We start from the raw sequence: 14,654 nt of genomic DNA on the forward strand, positions 1-14,654 counted from the left end.
AATTACTCCTCAAAGTCGGTGGAGGCAGTAGCCGGGCAGCCGCCCCTAGGGCTCGGGCGCTCACCCGGGCACTCTGCTAGGTGGGCCCTAGCTAAGGGGTGCTGCCTTCTTGAGTCTTCTAGATTGTTTTAGAGTTAACGATCGAGTCTTCTCTCTATGTAAATCTGACATGTGGACCTCTTTTGGTTAATTTTCGACAACCCCCTGTAGAAACGGACATTCACCAAAACTCATGGAAATTGTCAGTGAAAACCCTAAGTCTATAGTGATGTTCAGTTTTTATCCCCTTTCCTCTCCTTGGTTGACATATAAATTGATGGTTAACAACCATCAACAAACCTCCGCCCTGGTTTTGAGTCCTAAACCCGTGGAACCAGCGATCGGTGGTTTTGAGGGCCAAACCACCAAACTGGCCGCAAGTAGCGTACTTGATACGTGTCCCCTGCCACTCGACACATGTCACCACCGTCCTCGATCAGTCGGCCCACCAAGTCTTCCTAAGCCTCGCTCGACTCACACGTTCACCGTCTTGACTTGGTCAACACGGTCACTCCCATGTACACTTGCACTTGTCGATGTCTTAGATGTCAGCCACTGCGGCTGGTCACCTGGCCTCCTGGTCTGTCAGTCTAAGCCTCACATCCACCCTTTAGCCCTCCAGGTCCATCGGCACAACACGTCTCTACTTGACCTTCACCTCGCCGTCGACCACCGCGTCCGAGCTCCACACCTGCACACCACAAGTCAAGAGACATGTTGCATACCCAACTTACAGTCACAGCAAAGGTTAGTCATCAACTCAATCTTGGTCATGGATCACGTTGACAATCACTCATCACAAAATGAATCACAAGGGCACATATCAACCTTGTGTTCACAATGATATAGTTGGACAACATCCTGATAGCCTTCACTAGGTCTTGTGCATGATGAGCATCTTCTCCATGGCTCTTGGCAATGAAAACATCTGTTGCAATGTGCCAAATGATGATGCTATCTTGGAACTCAACTCCAAGGTAATTGATGTTATGTTCATTAAAAAATTGTACAGACACATCTCCTGCTCTAGCTCAAACGCATGCCGACCCTAGGACTTTCTGATCACACCCTGTATGTTCATTGACTACCTTCTAGTTAGGCGCTCTGTGTACTCGAACAATAGGTGCTTCAGATCATCTAAAAATTCCCCAGTGCCAGAGTAATGGTACCTGATCCACCATTTCTGGCATCCTAGCACTCCCAGCAGTGATGTTGTCTCTAGGAGGAAATCCCAAGACAACAAGGTATGCATATGAAATGGCAACATCAACTCTACCATGACCATCTTTGGTACTAAACTGAAAGAGCAGGAATGAGGCGGCGGCGGCGAGGGAGGAGGCGACAAGGATGCTGTAGCTAGGCCAGGTGTGGATTATACCTGCCTTGGTGTACAGGAGGTCGTACATCAGTGTCCACATGACCATGGCCTTGTGGCTATTCAGTTCTATCTTGATATCCAACTGAATCTCCAAGCTCTGTTGGTTTGTCTCAGCTGGAAGCTACTTCTCCTCCCAGTTCCAGTAAGAGCTCTGATGAGCATCCTCTTTCTCCTTGTCTACGCTGGCTGTCACCCAAGAGTCCACTATGGCACGCTTGCATACATTGAACATGGAGTGTGCACCGGGCACATAGAATTTGTCATCCTCAATGGCTGCCACCATGGACTCATACTCTGCCAGGTCAAAATGGTCATACTTATAGACCAGCTGCCTCTGCAGATTGATTTATAGAGGCATCTGTTTTTTTAGCCACCTCTATAAATCTAATTACTAGAGACAGCTGGTCTTCCGTCTCTATAAATCGCCAATTTATAGAGGCGGAAGGAGCAGAGTCTGTGACAGTTGTCTCTATTGTAAAAAAACTGCAGTACTGTATTTTCTGTATCTCTTTCAACCAAGGTGTAATTATTGGTACATTATAGATTCAATAAAACTGATTGGAGGGGAGATCCTGTTTTAGACACAACCAGATTTGTGTACAACAATTAGGACACATACATAACAATATAATTAAACCCCACCCCGGCGCCTCTTCTCGTGTGCAGCATTAGCTTTGCGGTGAAGGTAATCTATCATAAGCCACAAGATAGTAGTCAACCCACCACCATTGCTGAGCTTCTTGGCATGGGACTCCCTGCTGCATTTATTGGCCGCATACACAAGAAAATCCATCCACACATAGAAGAGTAGTTGCAACATGTCCGCTCTTCCTCTGTCCTTCTCCTTCATCCTGTCGTGTAGCTTTCCAGCAACTCTGTAGGAAAAATAGAGGCGAGGCATAGTAAGGCTGAGTGGTGGCTCCTTGGATAGCATGTCAGCAAGGCCGTCTACGTGCATCAATCCGTTTGAATTGGGGTCGTCATGTAGTCTGAAGAATTCCTTAATCTTGGTGCACACATCCTTTTTATGTCGATCTGGATTGTGCTTTCGTATTTCCTCCAGATTATCACAGGTTTGCCGGTACAACATGCTCTGAGCAAGCCCTGGTAGCATGTTGGGGCTGTCCACCATGAGGAAAACCATGTAGTTGGACAGCGTCCGGATATCCCTCACTAGGTCTGCATCTCCTGCATCGTCTTCTCCTCTGCTATTGGCGATGAAAATATCTGTAGCAATGTGCCAAATGATGACGCCCTCTTGGAACTCAACTCCAAGGTAATTGTTCCTTCCTCTTGTTGCGAGAGAATAGTACAGGTCCATCTCCTTCCAATATTCAAATGCCTCTTCACCCCAATTCTTCCTTATCACACCCTGCATGTTCAATCGACCCCTTCCTGTTAGGTGCCTTGTGTACTCGAACAGCTGGTGCTTTAGGTCTTGTGAAAGCTCCATTGTCCTCGAGAAATGGTACCTGATGAACCAATCCTCGTATCCTAGCATCCTTGCCAATCTGCCGAGCAGTGACTTGTACGCTCTCTTGCGGCGGCTGCAAGCATGCAGCATGTTGTGTTGCCCAATCTTGCCAGACCACCTTCGCGGCGATCTGTTGTACAGGCCGTTTCTTCCCGTGATTATCTTGAAAAACCATCGGAGGCGATCCCACCTGCCACTGCAGAGTGCTGTGTACCGGAGCCAACTCCACGTCGTGTTGCACAAGAAGGCATATGTCCAGGTCGACCCTAGAGCTCTCAGCAGCGATGCCGTCTCCAAGATCAATGCCCCAGACAACAAGGTATATGAAACCGCAACATCAACTCTGCTGAAACCATCTTTGCTACTGAACTGGAAGAGCAGGAACGAGGCGGCAGCGGCGACGGAGGTAGCGACACGGATGCCGTAGCCATGCCAAGTGTAGATCATACCTGCCTTGGTGTACAAGAGGTCGTACATCAGAGATAGCTCCATCTCCATCAGTGTCCACATGCCCAGGCCCTTGTAGCTCTTCAGTTCTGTCTTGATATCCAACTCAATCTCCAAGCTCTGCTGGTTCGTCTTCGTCTCAGCTGGATGATTCTCCTCCCAAGAGTTCTGATGATCGTCTTCTTTCTCCTCGTCCGGGCTAGCCACCCAAGAGTCCATTATGGCACGCTTGCATACATGGAACATCTAGGAGAAGCCATCAGATACATACAGGAGTCCATGTCGTTCATGCAAAATGATACGGAGTATAACATCTAGGAGAAGCCATCAGATACATAAAGGAGTCGAGATCGAGTTCTAGAGAAGATCACGAAGTGGCAGTGTGTAGTAGCAGTATGTACGTACCTTCCTGGATCGCTTCTTTCCAACAAATTAAGAGATCACCAGACGATGATGAGTATGTGACTATGAGAGCAAGCAGTGTTGACCCTTGACACTCAACGAGAGGAGACAGGCAAAAAGACATGAGTAATTAAGAAGTAAATCTACATGGTGGTCCGACTCATGTGCTCAGTGTGCATCAGCTTGGAGCCTGCAGGAGATTAGGTGGATAAATACAGATAAACTCAAACATGTGCCCACTAGCCAAATTTAATTCCAACTTGTGGTGGTAAGTATGTAACAACTCGTTGATCTGCATCAAGCTAGTCTGACAATGCCAGCCAGGAGTGATAAGGCTGTTAGTGGATCACATTGTTTGGATACAAATGTATCCCACTCAATCCTTGTGTATTGAGGTGGGTTAGTGTGGAATTTGAACTAAATATCACATCAACACACTCCAACACATGGATTGAGTCTCCTACATGAACATCCAAAAAAGCACTCAGATGGATATAGAAATCGTGTATATACTTTACCTATATCTACATTTTTTTTGTGAATCCATATGAATTTAGCCAAACTTTGATTACAACTCCAACTTAATATTGTCACAAGGAAGGTGTAGTGAAATATTGTTGCATAGCTTACATCTTATTGATATTACTATTACGTAGATGCTTCCAATAGAAGCCGTATGTTAATTCTCCCTAGACGTACTAGAAAAAAGATTCTCATGATAATAGGAATATCTTGTCCACAGTTTGTTAGACTATAATCATCATCAACACCAATAGCTATCCACTACTACAAAAGTTATTTCAAGAGATAATGAATTTTATTTGTAGTGGCAGACATCTTCCTCTTCCTCCTTTGTAAATCATCTTGGAGCTAAACATAGGCGGATACAGAGGGTATTCCTGGTATTCCCAGGAATACCCAACTTTTTTATGTACTAAGTATATATATAGATATATTTATATATATGTATATTTAATATATTAGCATTTCTATATTAAGAAGCTAATAAGGTTTCTCTCTCATTTTTTTAGTATATCCTTGTATTCCTTTTTTCCACACAGGTTCTATATTAGTTCGATTGTCAAAATTATTCTACTTTGTTATTTCTTCAAATTAGAACCTAATTATTTATCTCCAGACCATATACATATTGACTCATGCCGCTAAATATCGAACAAATCATATTTTGCTTCCAAACTCTTTTCTAAGATAAATCGGAATATACACATAGCAACATGTATAATAAAGTATTCTTTCGTGTGAGTAAACGAGACATGAGTGAGAGGCAATTTCATAGATGTCTAAATCTCTAACTCTAGTCAGCATGACGTGGTGGCGGCATTATTGTTGGTTGCCGGTGTTCGGTGCTCCTGGCGGCACAGGGCGTGCAGCGCGCTGCATGTACCCTACACCTACATGGTGATCGGCGAGAGCGCACGTCAGTCATGAAATTAGAGACTACAGTTGAGTGCGCGGTCCACTAAACACTCGTAAGGGAATACCCAATGTTTAAATTCTGGCTCCGCCACTGGAGCTAAATGGCGAAGACCACTTTAGAAGAACAATTTAAAGGTGAGAGGGCTCTTCATCATCTGAAAATAGGGACAGTTTAGACAACCTTTGATGGGAATGAGGTCTCCTTCTGTTAGTTAGATAACTATTGATTTGGTAGAGACTTGACACACCGATCCAGTTTTAGATCACAAAATCTATACCTTGTAATCTTATCACCACGTCTTCTCTGGTTATCAACTATATCACTATTTGTTTGACCTCTTCGAGAATGCTAACACTTGCCTGTGAATCAAAAAACACAAGCAAGAACTAAAAAATGCAATCTAAAAATAATACTAATGTATGATTAAGCAATTAAGTTGGGGCCTCATAAACCGAGAATTAACATATAGACTAAGTGGACTCATAAACCGAGAATTAACAATCTAAAAATAATACTCATGCATAATAAAATTGTAGTATATCAGAGTTTTGGCTGTAGCTTGCTTGCGATCAAATCTGTAGATGTGTTCTACGGTGGTGTTCCAGGCTGGTAAGTATACATATTATTAGGTGGCCTGGATCATATAAGTAAGCTTATTTTTTCTACATATGCTAATTGAATGAATCTTTTTAGAAGTTTCTGTAATAAGATTGTGGAAGTACTGATGCCTTGCCTTAGTTAATTTTGAATATACTTTCTGAAGACCAAATGCTCTTTACTTTACTGATTCAGATAGCAAAAAGAAATTACTAATTTAGAGGATGATTGACAATCTTTAATGAGGAACAGAGGTCAACCTCGCCATGAGCCTTCACGTGTTGGCACGGCTGCACTACCAATGCATCTCCAACATGAGTTGAGGGAGGGCGCTGCTGCCTTGGGGGGCTAGATGATCAGGAGCTAAGCAACTGATGGCCAGGTGAGGTTTGTTAGGTATGAAGCAGAAGCCATCGATCGTTGGGACATCATTGTGCTGTAATTTTCAACATCATTGTGATGTATTTTTTTGATGAACTATAGTTCAAACTCAGTGTGCACAACATATCGATGGTGCAAATCATGTTACACCCTTGCCTAAATTTTTCTCACCTTTTTCCAGAACTGTAGTTCAAATTCAGTGCCATGATGACGACAGTTGAAAGCATTCACACTTCAAGATTACATTGAAAAGGCTAAGAAGGCAAGGTCGAAGAGGCTTTCTTCTGGACAGCCATTAGGACTGAAAGATTGAAGATTGAAGCAGTAGTGCCTATTCTGGTCCCTGACGTCCAGAGACCAGCTTAATCTATTCTGTTTGTAATCAGAGGAAATGTTCTGTTTGTGAAACAAGCATATATTTATCTTATCTCACTATATGTAGAAACCAAGTATTGGTGTTATATATGCTATTAGAAATTATCTACTAGAGCCTCTGTTTAACATTTGTGTAATTTTCAAGGACATTGCCATTGTATAGACGTCTGGTAGTCATGGTATTTGATAAGTCTAAGAATGAACAATGGGTATTAGTTATTAGTAGGTACAGTCGAGTTACCAATGTGCTATACCGTGACTATGTTAATTTTAGGAACTTTGCTTTTTTTATTAAATATCATTTTCATACAATGAGTATTAGTTATTAGTACATACAATCTAGTTGCCAATGTGCTACCGTGACTATATATGTTAATTTTAGAAACTTTGCTTTTTTGATTAAATATCATTTTCATGCCAGTGCTTAATTTTATAATATTGTTATATTATTGTGCGATCTATGTATTTTAATATAATTTTTTTGTTGTCCCATAGCAAACCGTGACTATGTTAATTTTAGGAACTTTACTTTTTTGATTAAATATCATTTTCATGTCGGTGCTTAATTTTATAATGTTGTTATATTATTGTGCGATCTATGTATTTTAATATTTTTTTTGTTGTCCCATGCATAGCAACGCATGGGCATGCTTCCTAGTAATATGAAACCACGGAGAGCCAAGATAAGCATCCACGTTCGTAAAATTTCACATCGTGTAGAACATGGTGGGGATTTCCATGAAGGGCAGTAAGATGGCAATAATTCTTGGTTAGCAGCGCGGTGATTCAGGAATAGTTGGTGATCACTGTACCATAGCCAAAGTATAGCATCTCCAAAACGGTCGCTATAAGTTATAGCGACCGACACACATATTTATAGCGACCGATCATCTGTCAAACATTTTAGCAACCAATCGTTTGACAATATCAAATGTTTTAGCGACCAATAATCAGTCACAGTGAACTGACACTATTATATAAAATATTAATTTCATATTAAGCAGATTTCAAACCTAATAAACATCCATAACATGTCACATTATTAAGCAACACATACATCCATTGCTGCCTATAGCACTCATGAAACACAACATTAGAAAACAATATCTCAAGTTTCATTAAAGCCAACATTTAGCAACACACATCATGTTTAATCATCTAAGATTCTGATCCATGACAGTTCTATCATCCGACACACACAACCTAGCTAGGTTAAATGGTAGGCACAAGCCATATGTTTGCTTCCACAATCTAACTTGATTAACTACAAAATGCCTTATCATCATCTTATCAAAAGCAAAATGGCATATGTTGGCTTCCTGGTGACTATCCAATATCATGAACACCTCCAAGGCTTATGTCCCACCTGAATACGAAAAAACACAAATGCACACGGATAAAAAATACAGATAAAGATGACTACATGTTGCTTCAAACTAGATTCCTATGCTTTTTGCCCTTCCACAAAATTTAAGGAGAGTTTGAACAAGAATCTGCATATACCTGTAAGAATCGAGAGGCGCCAAGTTACATTCAACATAGTTGCATTCAAATAACAGAAAAAACTCAGTCCTGACTGCAGAAGATTGATGATGGAGAGCACAACATTGAGCCCATCTAGATCTCACCACGACATGTCTTCCTCAACCTCGTCGCTACTGGATCCAAAGGACCTCATACTCGCTGGCAGAGAATCATCGCAGAGGAGGAGGGAGTCGATGGGAGGAATCAAGTAGAGGATGGAGAAGGCGAGGAGATTTACTCACATGTGTCCTCCGATTAGCTGCAGCGACAAGCCAATGAGAGGGAGAGGCCACAGCTGCCAGAACTGTTGTGGCGGCTCGGGTGGGTATGGCAACCCCGACGAGCGCGCAGTGGGAATGGTGGCCAACCACGACGGCAAGGACGACGGCCTAGACGACGACCACGGAGGCAGGAATGGCAACTGCGGCGGTGAGGACAGCGGCCGCGGTACGGGTGGCGCCCTCATGAGCTCGCGACAATGCTAAAGAAGGTCTGAGAATCACGGTCGGACGGGCTGCGGCGGTGGGAGCAGCCGCCGTTGTTGTCAGGCGGCGGCCAAGGGAGGAGGGTGAGGAGAAGGGGAGGGGCGAGGATCCGGGCTGCCGCGTGTGCGGCGTGCGGCTGAGGTGGCGGCGGCGTGCGGCTCTGGTTGCGTCCTCGGTTTTGGTGGAGTAATGGCACGGGAGATAGGGTGGCCTCGGAGAGAGAGAGAGAGAGAGTCACGTTGGGGAGTCTGCGCGTGGTGGGTGGGATTAGCCGATGAGTGATGAGTGATTTGGTCCGACTAATCTTATCCATTAGATCTGAGTGAGTAAGGAAAAGAAAAGATTAGAGATGAATCATGTCCATTCATTTGAAAGATGAGTTGGCTTTGTATGCATTTTTTCGGTGGTTGTAGGATTATGCATGACTGTGGGGGATATAGTTGTTGGTGTGGCTATAGTAAAGTTCACAAGCGGTATATTATATGTGGTAGAGATGTGATTTAATGGACAGAATGTCGTGCCAAGTTGCCAAAATCATCTATAGCTGATACCTAATTCTTTAAGACCCCATTCTCCATGAGAAGTTTCATATAGCGTCATTTGAAAAAAAAAACATAGAATGTAGTAATAGATAATCACTTTTAATACGTAAAAACTCACCTTTTCTGATCTTTTAAAAAAAACATTTCCATTTACTCATTTACTCATGTGGCTTGTGCGGGTTGTCGGCCCGCCTGAGCTGTTTCGTGGCTGTGCCGAGAGCTTGCCATCCTCCTCTGGTGCTTGGGGACCTTATTATTGGCCACGGTGGCCCAGTCAATGCATGCACATCGGCGTTCCTTCCATAGTTCCATTGGTGGAACTGGAGGGAGAGGGAGAGAGATGATCATTATATCGTCGTACCCCAACTACACACTCTTGAAAGAGACCCTACGTTCCATACATGTCATGCCTTTACTCTCCTGTACAGCAGTTCCAGTCCTTTCACCATCTCATCAGGGAGTAGATACAAGATATCTCCCTCATTCTCATGTGCCGAGTTCTGTACGAGCACCAATTATCAAGATGTGATGGATCCAACATGCAGGCGAGCCAGCCTTTACTCTCTTGCACGGCGGAGGCGAAAAACCTTTTAAGTGTGGCAGAGTTTATATAAGAACCAATATAGCAGCCTGAATAATGTATTGATGTATATATTTCACATATATTTATATTACGTATTCTGTACCAACTTTGGCAGCTGCCGGAGCTTTGCCTCCGCCACTGCTCTCTTGTACAGTAGTTCCAGTCCTTTCCCCATCTCATCAGGGAGTAGATACAAGAAAGATATCTATCATTCTCATGTGCTAGAAGTTCTGTACGAGCACCAATTATCAAGATGTGATGGATCCAACATGCGCGCTAGCCAACCTTTACTCTCTTGTACAGCAGTTTCCGTCCTTTTCATGAGGGAGCAGATACAAGATATTACCTCTCTTCCTTTTTAATTGTCGCCGTTGATATACGTGTCATGAGTTTGACTCGATTTGTAAAAAATACGTGCAATATTTGTATATCCAAATAAATTTGTTAAAAAACTAGATTCAAATATCTTTCTAATGATACTAATTATATATTATAAATATTAATATTTTTAATATATAATTGTCGTCAGCTGTTTTTTAGAAAGCACAAACGATAATTAAAAAGGGACGGATGGAGTATCTCCCTACTAATTCTAATGTTCTGAGTTCTGTACGAGCACCAAATTATCAAGATGTGATGGATCCAACATGCGCGCGTCGCACAAGGCTTAGCTCTGGGTCTTTGGATGCATGTAGGGGTCTCACATTGGACGTCACATGAGTTGTTGGAATACTAATTATAGAACAAATTATACATTCCTCGGTAGACGAATTTATTAAGCCTAACTAATCGAAATTCATCATTAGCATATTAATTAATTAAGCTTAATAAATTCATTTTGCAGATTACTAAAGGATGCTGTAATTTGTTTATTATTATTATTATTATTATTATTATTATTATTATTATTATTATTATTATTATTATTATTATTATTATTATTATTATCTGACTAACCCGCGTGACATTCCATGTAAAATCCGATGTAACACCTCTTAAACTTTATTCGCTACATCCAAACACCTTCGCTCACTGTATATATATAACCGTCCCCCCGTCCACCTGCGGAGGTATTCCTCTCTTGCATTGCTCATCGGCAGCTCGGTAAGCTCTAGTCCTTCAACTTCCCTTTCACTGCTCATCTACTGTAGTTTGATATATATAGAAGGTATATTGTAGCACTCGTTTATTTGTCAACCAGAAAAAAGAAGCATTTCGTTTCAGCTCGTTACCAAACAACTCAGAAGAGTAAAGTAAGGATGACTGAGAAGAAGAGTTTCATGGCACATTATTAATATTATTATTATTGTTTTTGTCGTCGTTAAAACATAGTTTTTCACTTGAAAGGATGCATGGCAGGAGACGTGCTGGCTGAGATGCTCTGCTACTTTCTGTTCGGCAGTTCGCCAATACTATTTGTTTCAAGTACATGTTTGTTTGCAGATGGCTATATACTGGTGATTATAGCTAGCTAGAATTCTGTTCCGGATTGGAACGCAGCTGATACTTATTGGAATGCAGATGCATGCATGTATCTGATCATACATACATACATGTTGTTTGTGTCTGTAGCTTGTTATTGGGGCTTGCATCGCCATTTCGTCATCAGCTTGATAATGGAGGAACTCTCACTCGTTTGGAAAATCATTGATTGGTTCGATGATTGGGCGCTTCGGCTGGCGACTCTTGCCAGCTTGTTCTTGACATCAATCCTCATGCTCTCCGCCGAGACTCGCCGGCACAACAAGTATCCCTTTGCTATGTTGTTGCTGTGGGCGGTGTACCAGGTCCAACCAAAAGTCACGGAGTACGCCCTCACCCATCTCAGCATCAGCAGCAGCACCTGCTGCACGTCGACCTCAGCACACGAGCAGCAGCTGGTCTCCTTCTGGGCACCATTCCTCCTCCTCCATCTGGCTGGCCCGGACAACATCGCCGCCTTCGCTCTCGAGGACGGCAAGCTCTCCTGGCGCAAGGTCGGCAAGGCACTATGGAACATAGCACAAGGCTTGTATGTCATGTTCAAGTACATATACCTTTGTAACAGTGGGGTTCTTCGCTCCGCGGCCTCCATCATGTTAGCCCTAGGTGTAGCCAGGTACATGGAGAAGGTGATCACCCAACTGCGATGCAACATTGACAACCTATGGCACTCCGGCGACGACAGCAGGCAGAAGACAAGCACCGGCGACGGCGAGTCTCTAGGTCATGTAGTGATCTCCTCAAGCTCAAGGCAACATCGTCATGGGAAAGAAGAAGAAGAGACGACTCTCCTGCTGATCTATGCTCACACTCAGTTCCTGGCTTGTGGCCGTCGTGCCATGGCTGATTCCTCCGTTGAGAAGGATTCGCCCAACTACAAAATCGGCTGGGAGATCTTCTCTGCATTGGACGCCAAGGAAGTATGCAAGGTGGCCGGAATGGAGGCCTCTCTGATGTACGACGTCCTGTACACCAAGGCCACCGTGGTCCACACCTGGGGAGGCTACCTCCTCCGCCTCGTCTCGCCGGTCGGCACGGCGGCAGCTTTCTCCTTGTTCCTTGTTCGAGGTCACCTTCGAAGCTTTGAAGGACTCATGGGTTGAGAAGAAATGCGTCCCCTGTTGTTCCACATCTAGAAAGGCCAAGCTTGCTGAGGTTCTGCAGAAAGAGATGTCTGGCAAAAACCAAGTCCCTGCAGACACTAATCGGCTTCTTATCTGGGTTGGAAATCAGCTTGCCACCGAGCTGTTGAAAGTGAAGAAGGATCAGATGGAGGAACTGCTGGAGCTCATGCTTGACGTGTGGGTGGATAAGATGCTGTATGCGGCCATCCGGTGTAGCAAGGATTCTCACGCCAAGCAGCTTGGCCGGGGTGGTGAGCTCACAACCATACTGTGGATTGTGGCAGAGCACGCTGGCACGTTTGTGATTGGGGATGATCCACCACAGCCAAATGATGATGACAAGCCCCCTAGACACAACGGGAAACGAAAACAGAAAAAGATTTGCCACCAAGATCCTGTGGAACCTGATGATGAAGCGTGTTCGCGAAAAAAAGAACCTGATGTTTGCCCAAACATTAGTTGTGTGCAAGACTACTGTTGTATGGAGGATTACTATTATTGTTGATGAGCGATTTTCGGGTATGTTTAATTGCGAATTCAAAATGTAAAAGAGCCATGCATGAGCATGAGTGGTGTCGTAGCTAGCTAGACACAAAGTGACATGGCCGTGCATGCATTCCATGCTGCTATTTTTTTGTTTCTTTTTTGGTTGAGGGCAATGGCAGGTGATCTGCCATTTCACTAAAGAATAAAGAGTAGCAATTCTTGTCAAATGTGGTGCTTGAGCGGGTGCCAGCCCAGTTCAGCATCTGTGAAGTGGTCCTATATATGTATGCCATCCATTGAGCATGAGCAGGATTAGGGACATGCTCGGCCCTTACTGAGTGAATAAACGAGCCATCATCCATAGCTTTGCCATATGCAGTCTGTTGACGTCGGATGTGGTCCGAATCACACACCAGAAAGGGCATTGGACGCCTGGGCCGCTACGGACCGAAGAACGCAGCGAGGATCTCAATCTTTCGCGGTGAAGAACGGAGAGGTTTACTGAACCACCAAAGGATAACCAACATACTTGCCTGACGAAGAACTGGCTAGTTTTCATGCCAACTAGCAAAGAAACCATCGAAGCTCTCGCCCGGGAGGGACCCCGTCAGGGCAAGGACGTCGGCGGGTTGCCTAAGTCGGCCGGCGAGCCTAGGGCGCCATCCTTGGTCGTCGGATCAAGGGATGAACAACATGGAGATTGGTGGAGAGGAGAAAAGGGGTAAAGGAGTAAATTGATTTGTTTGTATGTCGATTGGATAGGTGGGGACTCAATCAGCCATGATCCTCTCATATATATAGAGGGGAGTGGTCTTATCCCAGTAGGAAACCTCTCCAAGTCTTATTCTCCAAGTTTCCTACGAGTTTGGAACTTGGATCGGAATCCCGAAGGTCAGATCCGAACATTTATCAGGTCTATCGGAAGTCGAGTCGGAAGTCATGTCGGAACTTCCGACGTTCGTCAGAACTCCCGATGTATGTCGGAACTCCCGACTCGGGTCGGAACTTCCAACAACGAAGTATCTTCTCAAGGGCGTAACTTCTTCATCCGGACTCCGAATTAGACGTTCCATATAAGTTTTTTGATCGTCTCGACGAGAGGAACACAATGCTGGAGTCCATTCCACATTTTGATAACTTCACAAAATGGACAATTTTGGTTGTCAACATATGCCCCCCTGTTTTCAGGTGAATGATACATGAACCTGAAAACACTTAAGCAAACAAAACTAAACAGCAACGATATCCATCTCATCGGCTGTTCAGTGACCAAGGGCGATGTATACATCGACCATTTTTGTTCTAAGAGCGATACATGTATCGGCCATTGTTTGGAGAGCACTTAGGCTTCTTGCCAAACACTTGGAAAATACTTTTTCAACTATCTCCCATTGAATGCTACTTTGAGACGTTTACCTTGCAATGTCTCTAGCATATAAGAATTATCCTGTATGTCTTTGATTACTTTGTAAGGACTTTCGCAACTTGGTGACCTTTTGCCAAACTTGTTGCTCCTCATCCACTCGGTAGCATGGTTGTCCATACCTAACACCATTCAAAAATAGGAAATATGCCCATAGAGCTTTAGATCAAATTTCAGACCACCTTCTTGGATTATCCCAATTTGCTTCTTCATGAGCTTGACCAAAGTCCATAGACTTCTCCTGTAACCATCCTTGCTTGCTCAAATCCATAATATGGAAGTTGTCCAATCATCCAAATCGACCATGTCATTACTAGAATTCAAGTTGGACCGATTTGGTAACTCCTCGACGAGCTAGAGGAGAGTAAGCTTAGCCAACTTGGGGAGTCGGCTCAACCATCACCACTGCTCCTCATGGATTACAATATAACCAAGCCGAATAAGAAAATTCACATTCAACTTGAATTTTTGTGC

At 43.7% G+C, this 14,654-nt stretch overlaps 2 protein-coding genes across 2 annotated transcripts; one reads left to right on the forward strand and one right to left on the reverse strand.

Moving 5' to 3' along the window:
* LOC8083385 lies at positions 1,985–3,899 on the reverse strand. Its single transcript, XM_002447419.2, has 2 exons — positions 3,744–3,899; positions 1,985–3,584 (listed from the first exon to the last, which is right to left on the reverse strand). The coding sequence occupies exon 2, from the start codon at positions 3,582–3,584 to the stop codon at positions 2,049–2,051; it is 1,536 nt and encodes a 511-aa protein (XP_002447464.1). The 5' UTR covers positions 3,744–3,899; the 3' UTR covers positions 1,985–2,048.
* LOC8083386 lies at positions 10,736–12,984 on the forward strand. The gene is made up of 2 exons (XM_021463952.1): positions 10,736–10,769; positions 11,238–12,984. Exon 2 carries the CDS (start codon positions 11,282–11,284, stop codon positions 12,248–12,250), a length of 969 nt encoding a protein of 322 aa, XP_021319627.1. The 5' UTR covers positions 10,736–10,769; positions 11,238–11,281; the 3' UTR covers positions 12,251–12,984.

Source organism: Sorghum bicolor, chromosome 6, assembly GCF_000003195.3.
Source record: "Sorghum bicolor cultivar BTx623 chromosome 6, Sorghum_bicolor_NCBIv3, whole genome shotgun sequence".
NCBI lineage: Eukaryota > Viridiplantae > Streptophyta > Magnoliopsida > Poales > Poaceae > Sorghum > Sorghum bicolor.

What these genes read in the sequence shown, in the direction of transcription:
- LOC8083385 (XM_002447419.2), bottom strand. Translation starts at nt 3,584, where the DNA reads ATGTTCCATGTATGCAAGCGTGCCATAATGGACTCTTGGGTGGCTAGC.
- LOC8083386 (XM_021463952.1), top strand. Translation starts at nt 11,282, where the DNA reads ATGGAGGAACTCTCACTCGTTTGGAAAATCATTGATTGGTTCGATGAT.